This window comes from Cydia amplana, chromosome Z (assembly GCF_948474715.1).
Source record: "Cydia amplana chromosome Z, ilCydAmpl1.1, whole genome shotgun sequence".
NCBI classification, from domain to species: Eukaryota; Metazoa; Arthropoda; class Insecta; order Lepidoptera; family Tortricidae; genus Cydia; species Cydia amplana.
The window spans coordinates 17,009,739-17,032,348 of record NC_086096.1 but is presented as its reverse complement, the minus strand read 5'-3'; the positions used below and the strand labels follow the sequence as shown (position 1 = coordinate 17,032,348).

Here is a 22,610-nt window from a genome sequence, read left to right as displayed (position 1 = left end):
GACTGTGACTCGTATCTTCTTAGTAGTTTGTGGACTCATGTGCTAGATTAAGGCGTGTCCAGACGAAGACAATTGATCAAATCAGGACGTGCGGATGCAAACACCAATTTGGCCAATTTCATCTATTTTAATTTTATGGTGATATTTGACCGCTGTAAATTTAAAAAATGCCCCTAACTGCGAAAACTAGCGTCACAAATTGGTATTCTTGCGTCCGTACCCCATTGTATTCGAAGTATCGATCATAATCGGCGAGCTAAATTGGCGTCTGTGTCCGCACGGTCCTGATTTGATCGGACAATTTAATCAGATTGGCGAAAAATTGTCCTCGTCTGGACAGGCCTAGTCTGTCAAGCCATTTCAGTAAGTCGAAAAAAAGCGGCAAATTTAAAAAATGTAGGCGCGAAGGGTTTATCTTCCCATAGAAAATTTTAATTTCGCGCGTTTTTCTACTGACAAAGTTATCGACTGACTTTATAATAACTTATTATCGTAATTTTTTTCGTTTTCAACAAGAAAAAAAACCGGCCAAGTGCGAGTCGGACTCGCGCACGGAGGATTCCGCACCATCAACATCGTATTTGTTGTATGGGAGCCCCCCTTAAATATTTATTTTATTTTATTTTTAGTATTTGTTGTTATAGCGGCAACAGAGATATACTTGGTCAACCAGATCTTGACAGTAGAAAAAGGCGGCAAATTTGAAAAATGTAGGCGCGAAGGGATATCGTTCCATAGAAAATTTGAATTTCGCTCCTTTTTTTAATGACAAGATTTGGTTGACCAGCTATACATCATTTGTGAAAATTTCAACTGTCTAGCTATCGCGGTTCATGAGATACATCCTGGTGACAGAAGGACGGACAGCGAAGTCTTAGTAATAGGGTCCCGTTTTTTACCCTTCCGTACGAACCCTAAAAATCAAGAAATAAAAAAAGGAACTTACAATTCATGAAATCGATCACAAATAGCATTAAGTATAAAGAAAAATCATATAAGGTTAGTAGATTTTTTGTGAATATATTATTTTCTGAATTTCTTCTAACAAAATCGATTTACCAACCCATACTATAAAAATGTGACTTAGGCAGCAAAAACGTGACTTTTAGGGAAACGAAACGTAACTTATGACTCCAGAGCCCTGGCAACACTGGACACGAGTGCCTTCGTCATCGTGCAGATTTGCAGTACGGAAATTTTTCCAGTGTGGGGTGTTAAATTATGTTGATTTTAATGAAGTGAACAATATTATTGGTGATGTTGGCCTTAGGCTTATTGTTATTTCGCAAAAAAACTCTCAAAGAACACACGTTTATTGTAGTAATCCGTCAAAAATCGAGAAAGCTTCAAACGTGTTTGAAGCTTTCGGTTTCGCATTAATGGAACTATGAACCTGGACTCTTTAACGTTTAGCTTATCGCAAATCAATTATCTTGTTGTAAATTTAAGTAAGAAGAACTTTAAGCAAACCAGTCAAGAGTTAACTAAGGTAAGGCTGCTAATCTAAACCTCTTAACATTTTCTTTGTTTTCTAATGTCGCCATATTGTCATGTACGGAAAGCCATGAGCCCATTTGGTAATAATTCATTTGTAACGACTATTCGTGCACTGATTTATTGGGAAAGCAGTTGCATGTGCTACTAATGAAACTTATATTGTGTTGTATAATTGTAATTAGTGACGTAATTGGTCAGTCGGGCATCAGTGCTAAGAAATTGTATACTTCGACCTATAGAGGTAAACCTGGGTAAATCCTATTGCAAAAATGTTGTGTTTCCATACATATGTATAGGTCAAGGGCTGTTTTTATTATTATTATTTTATGAAAACTGTTCTGAACGATATTATTCATGTACGATTGAATAAAAAAAACATGTTTTGTTTCTTGTAGTTATTCGGGTTTAACCCTTAAATGCATGATGTTTTGTATAATTTCCTAATAAATTGAAATACATGAATAATGTTGTATAGATTGTGGGAAAAATAAAGAAAAATATCTAGCCACAATCAAAATATACAATGTAGATCTACATCATAATGCATTTAAGGGTTAAAACTGTTTGTGTGCTGATAATCTTCATTGCGAATGCCATTAACTGGGTGAAAAATAAGCTAAATAGACTTATAGTTTTTCAAATCAATAAAAATACACTGAATAAATTATACCACAAATTATGATAGGTATATAAAGAAGAACAACAGAAATTGGTGGACTTTGGTTGGTTTACCTTAAATCATACCAATCACTCACTGTTAAAAGTGAAACACTGTGTGTTCAGCGGTGCGGTGGTTGTAGATGGTTCGTAGAGGTACAAGAACAGAAACTCCGTCTTGTAGCCACAAATATATTTTATATAAAAGCAGAAAATTAACACGTACTATTCTTATAGGTGTAAAAATGTGAAGAACAAGTTACTATGGTTTCTATGGTAACGAAAGTAAAAAGTTTTGTTGGACTTGCCAACACTGTGTGTTTATAGCATAACAATCATTTTATTTAATTTTTTCTTTGAGAGAAATTTTTTACATTGTTATTGGGTTAAAACTCGTGTAATGTTAAGAAATGCTACAGCATGCTTACTTTTTTGTCTGTAACAGAAAAGACATGGGGCCATTGCGCTAGTTTTAGTCCACTTACGGAGTAGCAAATAATATATTTAATTTGCTCCTTGCGATATATCATTTTTATGTGGACAGATAAATTGTTTAGACATTAAGGATTGCAATAAGTCCAAATTTGTGTGGCAAAGTAGGTTTATATTCAAACTAGCGACCTGCCCCAGCTTGGGCTACACAATTATACACCTAAACCTTCCTCACAAATCACTCTATTGATAGGTGAAAACCGCATGAAAATCCGTTCAGTCGTTTTCGAGTTTATCGCGAACATACAATACACATAAACAGAGAGGTGTCAGGGGTCTTTATAAGGTGTAGTGATTTCGTCAAGTGGATGAAAACTAGAGCTGGATGGAAACAAGTGCAATGACCCATGTGTTTAGGCCAATGGTTTATGTACAATTATGTCTGGCTTATACTGTGGTGGTGGTGGTTATAATTTTGTTAGGTATGGGGAATTGAAAATAATGTACCTACAGAAAATTATTTCATTGTCTTGTTAATCCTAAATTCAACATTGTATGAATAACATACTTGACTGCCCTGACTTTTCCTATTTTTCCTAATCAGATTCATGATGAATGGGTCAGTCGATCTAAGTTGAACACTGAACACCAAGAAAGATTGAATTTACTAAAGCTTGTTTTAATATTCTAGCCTAGCCTGTACTTTTCGTGCCCTTTACGCAAACATGACGTAATTTATGTTTTAAAACACCAAAATTTAGATAACTAAACTATTGACACATAAAAAATAAAAACCAGCCAAGTGCGAGTCGGACTCGCGCACGAAGGGTTCTGTACCATTACGCAAAAAACTGCAAAAAAATCACGTTTGCTGTATGGGAGCCAGGAGCCCCACTTAGTATTCGTTTTATAGCGGCAACAGAAATACATCATCTGTGAAAATTTCAAGTATCATGGTTCATGAGGTACAGCCTGGTGATAGACAGACGGACAGCGGAGTCTTAGTGATAGGGTCCCGTTTTTACCTTTTGGGTACGGAACCCTTAAAACTGTTTCGTAAAATATGCCGTTAAAAAACAAAAACATGCATGAATTATTAGATGGACTAATTGGAATTATACTCTATGTAGTGTGACGTCATATACGGGCCCTGGTCATTACCAAACATGCATTTGCTTGGATAGAAGACGACCGGTCTGGCCTAGTGGGTAGTGACCCTGCCTGCTAAGCCCATGGTCCTGGGTTCGAATCCCGGTAAGGGCATTTATTTGTATGATGAACACTAATATTTGTTCCGGAGTCATGGATGTTTTCTATGTATATAAGTATGTATTTATCTATATAAGTATGTATATCGTCGCCTAGTACCCATAGTACAAGCTTTGCTTAGTTTGGGGCTAGGTTGATCTGTGTAAGATGTCCCCCAATATTTATTTATTTATTATTTATAGATTACAAATATAAAGGTTGGTCAAGAAATCATTAATTTTGTTGTTGTTGCCATACAATCAATTCCAAAACTAATCTATTTACTGCTAATAGGATATATCATAATCTTTATATCAAGATTTATTTAATTTGATACTACCTGAAATATCTTTAAGACAATGATACATCAGGCAGTCTAGCATGAGTTGCGTTCTCGCGCGCGACTCCATACATCTTCTCTCAGAACTCAACTCATGCTAGACCGCCAGGTGTAGGTGTCAAACGACTTGGTAATTAAATTAGTAATTGTATTATTTGTTAGGTATTGCAAATTTTTAGTCCATGGAGATGGAAATTTTCAATATTTACAACATTGAAACAATGTTTTTTTTGTTTAATATGAATATTAGTTTTTTAAAGTTTAAACTATATATGTACCTACTAGCACTCATTTGAATATCAGATTTATATTGTTATGTATAGACATAGTACTTTTTCTGCATAAAAGAGGGATTGACAAAATGAAACATTGACAAACCTGTTATCGGTAATCAATTCAAGTCAAAGATAGATATATAAAAGTTAATTTTAATGAGTTATAACTCACCAAAATGTTACAAGAATATTAAATCAAATGCAAATCCACATATGTATTTCCCTTATTTTTATAAGTAACTGACTATAAAAACGAAAACTATTGTATAAAGGTAAGCACCCTAAAGTCATTAAAAATTACTAATAAATTAAAGAAGATATATGTGATAGGTAGATATTTTCTTAAACAATGTCATGTATTTTCTTTAGAGTTGAGGTACCTATTTCTTATTGATAACAGTAAATGTTATGTGACATTGATATGTCGATATTTTATTTCGTCAATCTCTGGTTTTTGAATTTCATTATGATATTTATGATGACGATAGATAATGACGCTGATAAACGATATTTATGATAATGATAGTATTTAGAATACTTGTAGTATAATAGTACAACTAGTGCCTATGCCAATTCCTGGGATTAGTTGCCAAGCGGACCCCAGGCTCCCATGAGCCGTGGCAAAATGCCGGGACAACGCGAGGAAGATGATGTTGTAGTATAATAGTACAATAGATATGCTAACAAATTCAAATGCATATTATTTGGCGTATTCATAAAATAGTAAGGTTTTCAACTTTTCCATTTTATTAGGTTAACTATTAATGAGAGGAGTTAAGAGGTTTGTTTACATTTGGGAATTTTACTAAGGCAAATAATTACAGAAAATTAATTTGTGCCAGGCCAATATTTTTTTACTGTGAGATACAAATGCCAAGCGAATGATTAAATGTATTATGTAATATTGAAATGTATAAGTAATGTATTAAAATCATAGCTGTGTATGAAAGTGTCAAAAGAAAATGCTATGCCATTTTACTGCAATTTTTACGTAGTAAACCATTTAATAATATATCCATAGCATGCTATATATGTAACTTATTAATATTTGTGATGATTATAGTTTAGTCATCCTAATTACGTTTTTATTTTTAAACAGCTTGTGAACCTATATGGCCTGGAAGCTGAAAATCAACTACTGAGGTGCCTTCTCGCAGAAGCAGCTAAAACCACTTGGGACACTGACAGGTCGTCCTCATCCGCGGGCAGTAGTGTTCACGCCTCGCTTCTCTCCCAGCATCTGACTTCGTTGTTAAACCACCCCGCCAAGGCGACCGTAGTCTGTTGCTTGGTTGATAACCCACCCCGGTCTTTACAAAAGGTAATCAATCAATGTAAATGCTTAGTTAGATGTAGTATGTAGCATTAGATTTGATAAGTTGCCCATAAACGCCAACTGTTGTTCAATGATCACCATAGTCTTCATATGCATACTATATTATGTATAATGTTAACAGTAAGCCTTTACAGCCTTATAAGATAATTATCATTAATTGGTTAGGCTTTCAACCTAAAAAATAATTATTAAGGATGCATATATGTATTATGTTATGTCATTTCTATTTATGTATGTAACATATTTCGATTTAATCTATATATATTTAAACATAACATTATTATTCTAATTTTATAAGAAATATTGAAAAACATTTTGTTAACTGCAGCTGGCTCGGAGGCCATTGGATTTAACAGACAACACACATATATGTAGGTACTGAGATATATTACTACTTGTACCTACACTGCTCTGGACTGTATGCTCAGGGTGGCAAACATAATCTGAAAACGCCGTACGCACAATCACAAGTTTATTGGGCAACCTGTAACTAGCAATGACTTGAATGCTTTTAAACTAGTTGTATTTAGTTGTTAGCCAGTATTTCCTTATGCTTCTATTGTAATGTTCCTTTCAGATATTAAAGCCATCAAATACTTTACTCAACCGGCTTACAAGATTGCTAAAGTTAACCACTGCCGAGGATGTTGCCTTTTCATTGATTTTGAGGAAGAATTCATCAAAACCTGAAATTGTATCACTTGCAAAGCAACATTTGAAAAAGAGATTTTTAGAACTCGTGCAGTGCTATCTTGACGCAGGTAAGATGTAGTTGTAAACTGTATTAAGGTTGGTACCTGGGTAGTATGGTGATGGTTAGGATAATACCACAGTCTTTTTATGATGGCTACCTAAAAAGAGTTATTAACAATATTGTTTTTGTTTTTATTGTTCATTTTGATTATTTATTTTTAAGCAATTGAGCCATCTAATGATAGTTTTTCCAATTCAGGGTAAATAATCCTTACATCTTAGGTATTACTATTCGCCGAAAGAACGAGTATATGTATACAGTATTATTTAATAAAGATTTTTAAAAACATAATATGTCTTACGCATATACATATATTAGCAATTAGCATAACAAGAAAGAAGTATTTCTTGTTATTCCGGTTTTGAAAAGAGACAAAGAAATGTTTTTGGTTTACATTTTCTGTGGTATTAGCCTATTAATTATTGCATGTGATTGCGAATTAGTAATTTTAATGAATTTGTACAACAAAAAAATGAAAAGAAAGTGCTTAAAGATAGCAGATACAAAACCCGAACACAACTACTCTCTGAATATTATCACAATTCGAATATTTTGGATAATTTCACAAGATATAAAGGAAGTTTTCAAAATTTCTGAGAACTTTTACAAGTTTTTAGAAACTTACCGCAACATGCACACGTGTACCTAACTTGTTACTCTCCTAGCTTATCGGACTATTTTCGACTCACTCTGTCTCTCGGCTGGTTAATTGGGCTGTTTCCTGTTAACTTTCTTTGTTTCTCAACTTGTTATTTAAGAAGTAATTTTGTTTAGAACATATGGTAAAATGTTGACCCTCGAATCATAAAAGTTAAATCCTTATGTACATATGTGTATCATCTTTATCTTTCAGAGCGAGGACATCAAGTAGAGCGTGCAGGCCTTCAGGAATGCAGCCCTGAAGTTTTGCAAAATCTTCTGACGAGTCTCGCTCACGAAAATTTTCGTTTGGCAGCTGTGACTAAGGACTTGTTTCTAAAACGATTACGAAGTGACTTTCCGCGCGAAGTAGTGCCCATAATACTCGCGCCACTGCTGTATCCTGACGATACACAGACACCCCTCGAGGAGATGACCACGGCCGACGACATGACCGCAGCCATGATGGACAACTCATTCGCAGATATAATCCGAGATATCGGCTACAGCTTCACCGCATCCGTCGAGGAATGCAAAAACAACATGTTAAACTTCGGCGCTCGAGAGCCCACTGCGATAGACGTGGCCAGGGTTATTTCGATGATGGTTCGATATCACGCCACAGCCGAGGGCCCGCAAATACAAACACCAGGAAATTTTTGGATGGGTCACGAAGCCAAAAAGGACCTAATTACACATGGACATGGGGAGTCTTGGAACCCTGAAGTTTTTGTTCAAACTCTCAAAGAGCTGGCTTCTAACCTAAACTGGAAAGAAGTGATTCTACAACTCGATCATCCCGAGTTTATTGTTCCAGATAGGCAAGGCCTTAATTTATTATTCACTATCCTAAGATTGGGGCTGCAGAGTGCAGGATATCCGGCAAATATTTTTCCTGTTGAATATCTTTGTCGTAGGTGGACTAATCTAGAGGGCCAGCTTAGCTTGCTAAGTAATATCCTCAAACATCCAGATATATTCAGTTTTGCAGACCATCCCTTTCATCCCGTGTCTATTGATTTATTAAAATCACCTCCAGAGACAGATAACAAAGAAATATCTACTTGGCGTTGTTTATACTTGGTAGAACTGCTACTGTATGCCGCTGACCGCGACTATTATGTCCAAGTGCATGAGTTATTCAAGTTTCCTCTGCAGCATTGTCCTGACATCCTGCTACTGGCTTTACTGCAAATAAGTCCACCAATTACTGTTTTTAGACAAGAGTTATTGACAACGCTGATACCGATTTTCTTGGGTAACCATCCGAATTCAGCAATAATATTACACCATGCTTGGCATACACAGAATCCTAACATAAAGCATATAATAATGCATGCTATGGCCGATTGGTACATAAGAGGTGAGAGTGACCAATCAAAGCTATCCCGAATCTTAGATGTGGCACAAGATCTTAAAGCCCTGTCTCTTTTATTGAATGTGCAATCGTTTCCATTCGTTATTGACTTGGCCTGTTTGGCCTCACGGCGTGAATATCTAAAGCTCGACAAATGGCTGACCGACAAAATAAGAGACCATGGAGAGACATTTGTTTCGGCTATGGTGAAGTTTTTACAAAGAAGATGTCCACAGGTTATCGGGAAAGGACCGGAAGAACAGCTTCCGAAGGCTGCGCAGCTACCGCACGAAACTATCGCTACTATGTTAGCTTGCTTGCAGCTCTGTAGTCCCAACGTTCAACCTGACTTACAAGAAGCAATCTACAATGTGATTACTAGTTGTCAGTCGCTAATACTTAGCAAGACGCGTCAAAACATTGCGGGTATAGCTCGACCAACTCACACACGGGTATTGGAAACTCCCTTCAATCCTGCTGGCCTCGGCAGTCAGTTGTTTACCCCGCATGTTGATTCCATAGCAACTTTGACCCCGACCGTCGCGAGTATGAACCTAGGTGCTCCGGCCAACTCAGCTTTTGCTATGCCAGGTAATCTTGGTCCTCTAGTTACTACTCCGGGATCTCCTTCTCGACTTATGGGTGCTGGACCTAATAGTCCTTTCGCAATGATGCCCTTACAGCACAACACGAACGTGGCTAACATGGGAGCATTGGCCAGAATGGGCCAAGCGCCAGCAATGGACAAACCGCGTATTCCAGATCCCATACATTTTCCGGAAATGATGCAGAATGTTTCCAAAGAAATTGAGGATGAAGCCAATGGCTATTTTCAAAGAATCTACAACCATCCACCTCATCCAACGTTGTCCATAGATGAAGTACTCGACATGTTGAAGAAATTCCAAGAATCTCCGAACAAAAGAGAACGAGAAGTATTTTCGTGTATGCTACGTAACCTTTTTGAAGAGTACAAGTTTTTTCCTCAATATCCAGACAAGGAATTGCACATTACTGCTCAACTTTTTGGAGGAATCATAGAAAAAGGATTAGTACCAAGCTACGTTTCGCTGGGATTGGCTTTACGATTTGTGCTTGAAGCTCTAAGGAAGCCAGAGGGATCCAAAATGTACTACTTCGGTATAGCTGCTCTGGACAGATTTAAATCTCGTCTTAAAGACTACCACAAATATTGCGAGCATGTTAGAGCTATACCTCATTTTTGCGAGTTCCCTCCACACTTGATAGAATACATCGAGTTTGGATTGCAAAGCCAAGAGCCACCTACTAAACCACAGGGAGCTGTGCTGCCCACCAGCCTGGCGGCCATGCTGACTCAGAGTGCGGTGGTCACTGTGTCTGCCCCTTACAGGTTATTCAATTTGTTATTTTGAATATGTTACTACTTATACCTGCTGTGTGCTGCATATTGCTAATAATGGTCACAATACAAAAGGAAGGCTAACAATGATTTCTAAATCAAGTATGCTTTTTTATTGCCTACAAACAATTTTTTGAAATGATTATATTATGTTACTTATACTTACTTTATTAATTGATGTGATTTATATTATTTCAGGGCCGTTGTTTGTGCGCCGTCGGCGATTTCCGGTATATCGAAGGTGACCAATGCCGCTGGTGGCATGGGCAGCCGACCCTCTATCGCTAACGCCACAAACATTGACACTCTTTTGACTGCCACAGACAAGGAAGAAAAAATAAATGCACCACCTGAAGCTATTCAAGACAAAACTGCTTTTATTTTCAACAATCTCAGCCAGCTCAACCTGCAGACGAAGTGTGAAGAGCTCAAAGAAATCATCACAGACGAATACTTCCCATGGCTTTCTCAATATCTGGTCATGAAGAGAGCGTCGATAGAACTTAACTTTCACGCTCTGTATTCAAATTTCCTTGACGTTCTCAAAATACGCGACGTGAACAAAATGGTCACAAAAGAAACTTACCGAAACATCAAAGTATTATTGCGCTCCGACAAAGGTATCGCAAATTTCTCTGATCGTTCGCTGCTGAAGAACCTGGGGCATTGGCTCGGCATGTTGACGCTGGCCCGCAACCAGCCCATTCTTCACGTGGACATTGACCTCAAAGCACTCCTTCTCGAAGCTTATCACAAAGGACAGCAGGAGCTTCTGTACGTCGTGCCATTCGTGGCCAAGGTTTTGGAGTCTTGTGCAAAAAGCATAGTGTTCAAACCTCCAAATCCCTGGACGATGGCTCTAATGAACGCATTAGCTGAATTACACCAAGAGCCTGATCTCAAACTAAATTTGAAGTTCGAAATAGAAGTGCTTTGCAAAAACTTAAGCCTCGACATCGCAGATCTAAAGCCTTCCATATATCTTAAAGATTCAGACAAACTAAGGTTGATTGAGTTCCAACTTTCTCAACCAAAACCTAACAAGGAAGCAACTAACCAGATGCCGGTGACCCAAAACATAGTTCAGACTCCTCAGATGCAACTGATGCCTCCTCAGCCTCCGATGCTGCCGCAGGAGGACATGGCCGCCACGGCGCCGACGCCGACCAGCGGCCTGGTGGCTAACGATCCTAGCATGATCGGAGTGCTCGGTTTGCCTGAGCCTCGCTTCAATTACTTGGATGTTAATGTATCTTCTACTTCTGCATTTGGACAGAAAATTTGCTTCAATCCGCACATCATTCTCTTCCAAAGCTATCCGCACCTAAAGCAATTTGTCAAGCCTGCCATAGAAAGGTCAATTCAAGAATGGATTCATCCCGTAGTTGAGCGATCAATAAAATATGCGCTGACCACTTGTGAGCAAATCATCAGGAAAGATTTCGCGCTTGACCCTGATGAAGTTCGAATGCGCACTTGTGCTCATCACATGACGAGGAACCTTACCGCGGGTATGGCGATGATAACGTGCAGGGAACAAATCATCAGCACCATTAGCACCAACTTGAAATCCGCCTTTGTCGCGGCTTTGATGCCTGCAACACCCCAACAGGTACTCTACTGTTTTGAGGATATTGTTTTTTTTTATAAACGTTATTAAAATCTATACCTTTTAACTAATGTTGATGTATTTCAGAAGGAGGTAGTGGATAGTGCCGCAGCAGTTCTCGCTACTGAAAATATGGAATTGGCTTGCGCTTTCATCCAAAAGACGGCAGTCGAAAAAGCGCTACCCGAACTCGACAAAAGACTAATGAACGACTACGACATGAGAAAAATCGCTCGCCAGGAAGGCAGACGATACTACGACCCTATTGTCTTGACATATCAGACGGAGAGGATCCCGGAACGCGTGCGATTACGCGTCGGTGGGCCGACTGATATGCAAATCGCCGTATACGAAGAGTTCGCTTGTAATATACCCGGCTTCATGCCCGTCCGCGACGCCGGCATGTTCATCCCCAAACAGCAGCAGGAACAGATCCCGCAGTTGACTTTCAGCCAGGTCATGAACCCGACGCAGGTGTACGGCACGGATGAAATGAGCACTCTTATCACGGCTGCCGAGGTCTTCCTAGCGAACTCGATAGCAGTAGCGTCTCTGGCAGTACAGTCTAACAATATGCACTCCCTACTCGAGTGCCTTGCTATGGCTAGACGAAATCGGGACATTGTATCCGGATGTACTTTATTACAGAAGGTAATCTAACAACATCATATTTTATGTTTTTTTTAATTGGTAGGAACTCTGAAACTAGGCAAGTTCTAGAAAAGTTTATAGGACATTTTAGTTTTAAAATTTGGTCAGTAATACACTCAAAATATTTCCGGTTCCTCATGGGCACGTTGTAATTGGTCAATCATGTTAGTTACAATTTTAAATAATTTAACCGTCTAAAACCTTCAAAGGTGTACTTAGGGAAAGAGGTCGGGTTTCCGCCGCAAAAGTTAATAGCAGTACATATTTGAACGCAGTTTTTCTGACTGTGAAGTTGAGACGAGAGTCGGAATAATTGATGAATGATTTATAGCTGGTCAACCAAATCTTGTCAGTAGAAAAAGGCGCGAAGTTCAAATTTTCTATGGGACGATATCCCTTCGCGCCTACATTTTTCAAATTTGCCGCCTTTTTCTACTGTCAAGATCTGGTTGACCAAGTATATGTTTAAGGCCGTGGAAGGTCTCCTGGACGGGCACATCGTACAGCCGGGCGCGAGCAGCGACCACGTGGAGATGATGACGCGCTACCGCGACGTGCACCTGCGCGTGCTGAAGCTGCTCGAGGACGCGCGCGTCTACGGCCACGTGTGGACCACCAAGCAGATCACCTGCTGCCTCACCGAGTGCAGGGAGGAACTCAAGTACAACCTAGAGGCGGTCGACTGTCTCATCAGAAATAACCTTATCAACCTACCACAGGTAACATCACAGCTCTGTTGAATCAGATCAAACATTGTTGTTCGCAGTATTTGGGCACTGCAATGGAAGTCGGTCATATTAGACTCCTATTAGTTTCCTTTTGGGTCAAGTTGATTTGCCACAAAAAATTTGTTCACTCGCAATTTACGTTACATCGCAGTCATTGCGGACTACTAAGGTAATTCAAAAGTTTGATCAGATATCGCAATGTAATGAAAATTGCATGCGAGTTCATGCCAGTCTAAACGTCGACTTAAACGTGACGTGAAACGTTTTCTTTAAAAAAGATGTATGCATAATATACTGGTACCTATACAACCTAGGGAATTACTTCTTAAGCCTTTTTATGATATCAACAGTACGACATTGCGTTGGCACACATGATGGACAACGGCAACAACTACATGGCGGTCGCATTCTCCATGCAGCTAGTACAGCTGTACCTAGTGGACGACAGGAACAATTTGTACGCGAACGAGTCGGACCTGTACCACACGACGGAGACGCTGATGCGCATCATGTCCCACTCGCGCCAGCCGCCGCCCGAGGGGCTCGGCAGCCTCATAGAAATGATCCGCGTCAACCAGGACCCGAGCGCCTACCTCGGCGAGCGGTCCCCGCTCGGACCCACCGCGCACATTCATGCGGGCATCTTACAAGTACGGGTATGTATTTAACTTGTTTACTATATACCTCGACTAAATGCAATCCTAACTAAAACAAATGGCTAGACCTCAAAATTAGGAATCATCTTGGGTCGTCCCATTCGTTTTTAGGGTTCCGTACCCAAAGGGTAAAAACGGCACCCTATTACTAAGATTCCGCTGTCCGTCCGTCCGTCCGTCTGTCACCAGGCTGTATCTCACGAACCGTGATAGCTAGACAGTTGAAATTTTCACAGATGATGTATTTCTGTTGCCGCTATAACAACAAATACTAAACAGAATAAAATTAAGATTTAAGTGGGGCTCCCATACAACAAACGTGATTTTTGACCGAAGTTAAGCAACGTGGATGGGTGACCGTTTTTTTGCTTGTTTTGCTCTATTTTTTGTTGATGGTGCGGAACCCTCAGTGCGCGAGTCCGACTCGCACTTGGCCGGTTTTTCGTCAAGTTCTTAAATTAGTCCTATTCTGCTTTCGTCACTCATTCTACATTGAAAGCCACTGACGATTGTGACGAATGTAGAATGGGTGACGAAAGCAGAATAGGACTAATTTAAGAACTTGACAAAAAACGAATGGGACGACCCAAGATGATACCCAAAATTATATTATAGTCCTCAATTGTTGAGGGCTACTTTATCGATTTCTTGCTAGTATTATTTTGTTACCTATCATAAATTCTGAACCCATTAAAATGATTATAAATATTCTAGGCACGTGATTACGACGATCCACCGGGCCTACTTGAGAAAACCGAGAATCTTCTCCGCGAATGGAGAAACGTTCTTCTTAACCCCCTAACAGAGATAGAGATTGCACAGAATTTCAATCTATATGTTCACCGAATGAACATGAACGGAATATTGAAATCGGACGATATGATAACTCGATTCTTCCGAATCGCGACTCAGATGTGCATTGAGAACGTGCACCAGCAGATCACCGACGAGCGAGTGAACCCGCCGCCGTCTCCTCCCAAGCGGGAGAAGTATTACGCCATGTGTGATTCCTTCATCAAGCTTGTGTCATTACTCATCAAGAACACTGCCGACGGAGGCAACCCGACACCCAAACTAAATCTGCTCAACAAGGTATATATATTCATTTTTTTTTTTTTTTTTTTTGTTATGGTTTGAACTGCCATCAGTCGGTAACGACTATAATCAGTTTTGCTGTATATAGTTAACAATTTGGGTTTTGGAGACCATCGTCTCTCTTAAGAAAAAGGGTTAGTTACAGGTCTTATAGTTAGGTTAGTAATGATCCACCTTGATCCGCTATCTCACGACAGCATGCAAATTATTCTTAAACTACATTCTACAACATTCAAGTAGGTATTTCCAAAGTACATTAATTAGCTATATACACTTATACACAATACATTTATTTATTTAGGTTTGTTTTCTTTACTTATTTCTATATTGCGTCCCTTCAAAAGCATAATTTACACTTCATCTATATGTTTGAGGTGTTGTATTTTATAATTTCCATATTTTTATTTTCGTGTTCAATGTATTGTGATAAATATTTTCTAACTATTTAACTAGAATTTGTAATATAAATGCAACATGTGTCATCATTCCTATAAAACCATTATCTAATTTATTCATATTTGTAGATCCTGGGCATTATTGCTGGCTGCTTGCTGCAAGACCACGATGAGCACGGAACAAACTTCCAACAGCTGCCATACCACCGGTTGCTGCTAATCTTATTCCTTGACATGAACATGGCCGAACCTGTACTAGAGTCCATGAATTTCCAGGTAAGTCCTGAGAACCTTGTGAGCCTTGAGAGGAGGTTACAGAAGTTGGTATCAATAACAATGCACACCTAGAAGTGTGTTTGTTTGTTAAGTGAGGTTCAGACTAGCAAGAACTTCTGCTAGTTTGAACCTCGCTTTATATTAGGTTGTAGTTTTTTTAAGCAGTTGTGTACGAATTAAAAAAAAATCCTACTTCACTGCTGCATGACGCGTTAGCGCCGAAATTTGCTATGTACGCTTGTATTTGTGATTGTGACCTAATGGAAAATGTCTTTTAGTTGAGCATAATAACTTATATTAGTTACTAGGCAATTCATTGCGCCTTAAATGCTTAATTATTCGGATTGGATCTCATTCTGAAGAAATGCAATACAAACGAGATGTATTTAGGGAGAGCCCCAAAAATGAATTAGCAGTTCATTTGTATAAATTGTATAAACAGGTTCTTACTGCGTTCTGCCACACGCTGCGCATCATCCGGCCGAGCGTCGTCCCCGGCTTCTGCTACGCCTGGCTCGAGATGGTCGCACACCGCGCGTTCATCAACCGAGTATTAGCTGTCACTCCTCAGCAGAAGGTAACAACATTCATAACAGGGATGTTGCGGATGCAGATTTTTTGACATCCGCGGAAGCGGATGCGGATATTTAAAGGCTCACATCCGCGGATGCGGATGCGGATGTCAAGATTAGGTACTTAGAAAACGTCAAATATTACATCTTTAGTATTTTTTTATTAAAAAAAAACGAAACGGTTAGTATTTGAGCAAGAATATAGGTGCGTTATATTGAATAAACAGTAACTTGGCCGACTTTTCTGGATCTAGACGATTTCGTTATAGGTAATGACGAAATTACCTAGCACTTACGCCGCCGGTAAGATGTTCATGTACCGACTTGTTCCGCTCCGTTGTACATAAGCTCCGCATCGATTTTATGCGGATGCGGATGTTGAAAATAATGCGGAAGTTCCGCGGTTGCGGATGCGGATGTTCGCAACATCCCTGATTCATAAGTACATACTTTCATTTGCGGCTTTGTTACGGAGTCATGCAAGGATCTCACATATAAAAATAATTTCAGGGCTGGGGAATGTATTCCACGCTTCTGATCGACCTGTTCAAGTTCCTGGATCCCTTCCTGCGCAACACGGAGCTCGCCGCGCCGGTCATGATGCTGTACAAGGGCACTCTCAAGGTGCTCCTAGTACTGCTTCACGACTTCCCAGAGTTCCTGTGCGACTACCATTACGGATTCTGCGATGAGATACCCCCTAACTGCATACAGATGAGAAATCTTATCCTGTCCGCTTTCCCGAGAAACATGAGGCTACCCGATCCGTTCACTCCGAACCTGAAGGTGGATCTGCTGGCGGAGATCACGCTGCCGCCCCGCGCGGTCATCAACTACGCCACCATGATTCCCAACTCGCAGTTCAAAAAGGATTTGGACGCGTACCTAAAAGCGCGAGCACCGGTCACTTTCCTCTCGGAGCTTAGAGGCAACATGCAGGTATGTTATGTTGTATTTACCTACGTAACAGTTTTCATTTGGAAAACATGAAGAGGTTATAATATTTGCCATTTTTTCTTTTTGTGATTCAAGTTGTTTCGACATGCATCGACTTGATTATGTATATTGATACGTATAACAATGGTTGTAGGTGGTTAACGAGCCAGGTCGCCGCTACAACAGCCAGCTCATGAACGCCGTGGTGCTGTACGTGGGCACTCAAGCTATAGCGCACATCCGCTCCAAGGGGCAGACCCCGAACATGTCCACCATCGCGCACTCCGCGCACATGGACATCTTCCAAAACTTCACTGTTGACTTCGATTACGAGGGGAGGTAAGTCATCCTAAATAAGACACTAAGCGCATTACATATTTGAAAACCTTTAAGTGCTTATTTATCGTTTAACATGCCATTACGTTTCAGATACTTGTTCCTCAACGCAATCGCAAATCAACTCCGATATCCCAACAGTCACACTCACTACTTTAGTTGCTGTCTTCTGTATCTCTTCGCCGAGGCAAACTCCGAAGCGGTGCAGGAACAAATCACTAGAATGTTGCTTGAGAGGCTCATAGTCAACCGGCCACACCCATGGGGCTTGCTCATCACGTTTATAGAACTGATCAAAAATCCAATTTACAAGTTCTGGTCACACGAATTCGTCCACTGCGCCCCAGAGATAGAAAAGTAAGTGGTTGTCTTCTTATTTTCGTGAGACAATAAAAATAGGGAACGTGCATGAACTAGGGGGCAGCACGTGAGCCCTGTTTACAGGCGCGAGGTGTAAGTCAAGTTTAAGCTTCCAATGTATCCCACAAGATGGCAGAAAACACGTGGTCTGTCGAGGCCAGCGCTTGCTTTGGCGTGAAGTATCAATGTACTGTTTATGTTTCTGATTCAGGCCACAAGATGGCAGACCCTCCAACGCCCACGGCCCCTATAAAGGGAGGGTCAGAAAATCAGAACACGATACATTATACGAGTATTTTTAGAACCTCGACATTAAACTTTTATTTAATATACATAAACCTTCCTCTTGAATCACTCTTATCTATTAAAAAAACCGCATCAAAATCCGTTACGTAGTTTTAAAGATCTAAGCATACAGACAGACAGCGGGAAGCGGCTTTTTTTTTATACTATGTAGTGATTTGTACAGTTATTGTTAGACTTCAATTTACTAACATAAAACGCATAAATTCCCATTTTTTTCGTGCACCAATTACCTATACCCGTTGCTCATGATAGTTATTAATATAATATATTATTTCAGGTTATTCGCATCAGTAGCTCGCTCGTGCATTGTTGACAAGACGGGCACGGCAGGCGGCGGGCAGGATATAGCCGAGTAGCCCCGCGCCAATTGGGAGTCGGTCCGACACAAGCATATCTTGCAAAGCTTGGTCGAGAAAGGTAACCACATTAACACCATTGTATATTAGAGATATACTGTCGCCTCGCTCCAGGGCTAGGACTATAGCGTTTCTGAACAATTCGATGATGATGAATAGGCTACATGACAATTTTTTTTTATGGTATCAATCGATCGGGTTTGTTTTTAGGATCAAATGTCTATATGGGACCCATTGCATTAAAGTAACACAAAAGTTAGAAATTGTAGTCAAAGGCCGACAGTCGCACTTCACTCGCGAAACGCCCTATACAAAACGGCCAAGGGCCGTGACGTCATCGCCCATCTTGTAGTATGGACAAAACAAGAAAATTGCGTTTTTGTCGGTGAAATATTGCGTTTATGTATATATAGTGCGTCAAGCAAATCTTGTCAGTAGCAATGTACTGCAAATTAAAGTAGGGTAACACCATGTAACACTCAAAGAGCAGAATTGCGCTAAGAAAAGCAGCAATGTACATCGAACCAAAACGTGTTTATTTTTCCGCCCTTCATACGTCAGTTCGAGTCATGAATCTAGTATTTTAACTGGATAAGGCTTGATGGGTGGGGGAAATGAGCGAACGGGATAGTCTTATGTATCTTTCAGTAGGAGTAGCAGCGAAAGCGCTATTATTGTTTGTCCTTGTCACAGTCTCACATTTTTTTTATTCCCCACCATAAATTAGTATGGGTTATGGTGGGCAACAAATAAATTTGACCAATCATAGTGTCGTATTGCCTATGTTTTGTCCCTCACGGAGGCACGCGTATACCACTTCTATAGGATCCTACCTTCTATGGTTCGAGTGAATTATCATAACCTCAAATTTTAGTAATGTTTACCGTCAACGAGCATGATTGTACATTGTAGGCACCTTAGCTTTGCTTGAGGGCATGCATAATATTGGTATTTAATGGTGACAGCAGAAATTTCTCTTGAAATAGAAACGATTCAGAATGTAAACAATAAGATGATGGCTGTCATTCACGATCCACATTCCACAGATAACACACAGATGACACGCGATTTTGGAATTATTCGAACACAGTGTTGCTAACCCGCGATTTTTCAAATTTGCCGCCTTTTACTACTGACAAGATTTGGTTGATCCAGTATAGTTGCTATACAATATTTTATTGCATGAAATGTAAGGAATCGAATGGTACCCTTACTTTTATCGTTTTGGGAAGTTAAAAAAAAACTTAAATTTTGAAACTTTCAGGTCCTGTTACTTTGTAATTTTTCAATATTTTATTTTAATATCCACATTATTGTGATAAATTGCTCGGTTGCTATCTATTTTACTAGATTTTGTTATAAAATTCAACATGTGTCATCAATGTCATCATCCCTATTTCATTCGACACCCTCCCTTTTGGTAGGGTGTGAGAGGTCTCTTCCGCTTTTCTGCTTTGAAGACTGTCTCCAGTCGCGCCCCGTCCGTGTGGGGCGGTCTTCCGTCGTCATTTGTGGACGACTGTGAATCCGCTGTGGGCCAGCTTTATCGCTACCGGCCGTTATCCAACCCCACGACCCTTAGCCTGGTGATACCGTTTGAGCGGGGCCAGAGAAGGCGACCGGCAGCTTAGGCTGGCGTGCAATTCAGCGCACGCTTTTTCAATTGGGTACTTTCCTCTACGTAATAGTAGTTTATGCAACAGTGATATAATAAGAACCAATTATGAGCTGTTGCATACATTACTTTTTCTATGACAGCTGCAAAAAAAAAAAAAAAGTTATTATAAAAAAAAGAGTTATTATTAAAAAAAAAGAGTTATTATTTAAAAAAAATTGAGTTATTATTTAAAAAAAAAAAGAGTTATTATTGTAAATGAAAACATACCTCTTTCAATCAAGATGATCGGAACTTGTATCTTTAAAAAAAATAAAGCAGTTGTATTATACTCATAAGATGACTGCTAGCAGTCATCTTATGAGCCTATAGACAAAGCATTCAAATGACATTGCTTTAGATATCACTGTCAGTCATTTAATTGACACATTTAAGTGCTGGAGTAGAAAAAATAAATTATTTCACACCGTGCACGAAATAAAGCACCAGATAATTATTAAAATAACATAGATAGCAGTTCTTTTAAAACACAATTTCTATTTAATTAATCGGATGGAAGTATAAAAAGTAGCTGAGTTGACTGTGACGTCACTACACACGTTTTCATACAGATTCCATATTAGCTAATCGTTTTGACAGTTCTAAAAAAGGAGCTGATTTGACTAGTAAGAAAGTAGCCAATTATATAACGCGGTCATACCGTAGCGTAGTCCGCGACTGCAGATTGCAAGACGAGACATGTCACCGCGAAGCCAAACTAGTAGTTTGTAACTATTTATGTACAGTTACATACACTTTTATCTACACACACGAGCTTATAATAGCTTATAATTGGAATTTAACAGTACTTTGTTTCTCATGTAGGCTTCCAGACTGCGGCACCCCAGGGGGCGCAGCCCCTTCCGCAGCCATCGACTTCTACAGCCCCACCCAAACATTGTATGCAGTGGAACAAACTCTTCAAAAAATGAACAAAACAGTATTCTCACTACAGCTCATCAATACCGGACATAATTAGTACAGCAAAAAAAAAACAATCCTCAAATAATTTATTATAAATACACAGTTCGTACCTTCCTACTCATGAATGGTTCAGAAAGTAAGTAAAGGTTGTCTCAATAGTATTTATCACTACATATTACACTCGACAGTAAAAAAGTGCTACCAAAAAGGAATTATGTACATACCATCTCAGTAGCCGATCACACACAATTTAAATTGCTCGTCGAATGAGGTAATTCTCAAATAGCTCGTGGCACATTTTTTCTGTACCATTTATCACTATAATACAACTCTTAACTCTATTAATTGGAATGTGTTTTACATTGTGGACACTCTTGTTATCTAAAATAAATTACTCCGAATTTTTATATTGGTAATAAATTGCATCTCTTTGTCACGTGCAAACCTTTAGGGATATTACTTACGCCTATATATTCGCGTGTGACTAATGAGTATTGAAGCTTGCACCATCTCCACTTAATTAAAAACTATAAATTAACGAGTCCAACGCATATTAATAGTTATTTGTACAACAAGTGATCAAAGTTTGATATTTCTTCGAGTGCTTATTTTGAGTCCCGTGCAAGCGAAAGATTCTATAATCATCTAATTTAGAATCTTGAGCGTAGTAAGGGACTCAAAAGCGCACGAGATGTAAATAACTTTGATCTCGTGTAGTACACAACATTTTTCACCTGAGTAGTGAGAACATACCTATTAGACAACTTGAAAAATGTAATCCTTCTTCATCACTTAATACCTGCACTCATGTTTTCTTAAGATATACAAACAATTAAGTTTAATTACCGCAATGGAACACAAAAACAAAACGTAATAATAAATTCCAGTAAAATAATATAGAAATAACAAACATTAACTGACTGTTTTTAAGAATCAAAGTACCCTTGTTCGAGCTGCTGAGGTGAAAATGAAATATCAGCCTTCAGTCTACAACGGCCACCGAAAACTGTCCAAGCCGTTAATAATGCTGTAAAAAATAACATTGAAGAATGTTCCGGTGTTGTTTTCTATGAATGATTCTGTTTTATCGACCCCTCATTTGCCAAGCTGTGACTTTCTCTTAGATTGGGTTGTTTTACCTAACTATTATAACAATGAGGTTACGACCTCTGCAAATACCCCCGATGAGCTTTGTAATAAAATAATGACGTTTGTTTTCAACGATATTTTAAAATTGACTGTTATATTTCGCAACAAAACCATGTTATCATGTTCTTAAAAATTGTCATTGAATATTTAATATAGTATTCTATTCTATTATGTACAATTACCGATTGCAAATAAATAGTGAAGCTAAGAGATTTAGTAAGAGTCCATATACTATCTATATCGCACAGTATTAAATAAATAAATAAATAAATAAATAAATATTATAGGACATTATTACACAAATATACCTATAGTAATTATATAGTATTTATGTGTAGAAATAGCATTATAACTTAGTATTTATGTATAATCTGTTGTATTTCAATTACATTGCAATATAATGAATATCATGTCTGTGCTGTCTTGATTCATGAACGTATTTAATGTCTGTATAATTTTTAATATGTAGGTTCACATAATAATTATTATCCACAATAATTATTATCCATAATAATTGTTATATATCTTATTAGATATCCGTTAAAGTATGTTCTTAAATCTTATCATTATCACCAAGTAATCGAATATTTCTGAATTAGTCACATCTTTGATCACATGGACCGTCTTGGAATTATTACATATGATCAAGCCACCATAGCGGCTCTCGACCGAGTGATGTAAGAAGTAGTGT

General features: G+C 38.9%; 1 protein-coding gene across 2 annotated transcripts; it reads left to right on the top strand.

The window, feature by feature from the left end:
• The first annotated feature begins 1,159 nt into the window (after positions 1-1,159).
• On the top strand, positions 1,160-20,824 carry LOC134661823 (CCR4-NOT transcription complex subunit 1). Of its 2 annotated transcripts, none has more exons than XM_063518017.1 (16): positions 1,160-1,489; positions 5,549-5,770; positions 6,363-6,546; positions 7,393-9,907; positions 10,115-11,528; positions 11,616-12,176; positions 12,647-12,895; positions 13,255-13,560; positions 14,275-14,652; positions 15,180-15,326; positions 15,769-15,903; positions 16,409-16,837; positions 16,989-17,173; positions 17,264-17,527; positions 18,114-18,253; positions 20,672-20,824. In XM_063518017.1, the coding sequence occupies exons 1-15, from the start codon at positions 1,388-1,390 to the stop codon at positions 18,190-18,192; spliced, it is 7,170 nt and encodes a 2,389-aa protein (XP_063374087.1). In that variant the 5' UTR covers positions 1,160-1,387; the 3' UTR covers positions 18,193-18,253; positions 20,672-20,824. The 2 variants fall into 2 exon arrangements, with proteins under 2 accessions (XP_063374087.1, XP_063374086.1); XM_063518016.1 differs by having other exon boundaries at positions 11,613-12,176.
• The last annotated feature ends 1,786 nt before the right edge of the window (positions 20,825-22,610 follow it).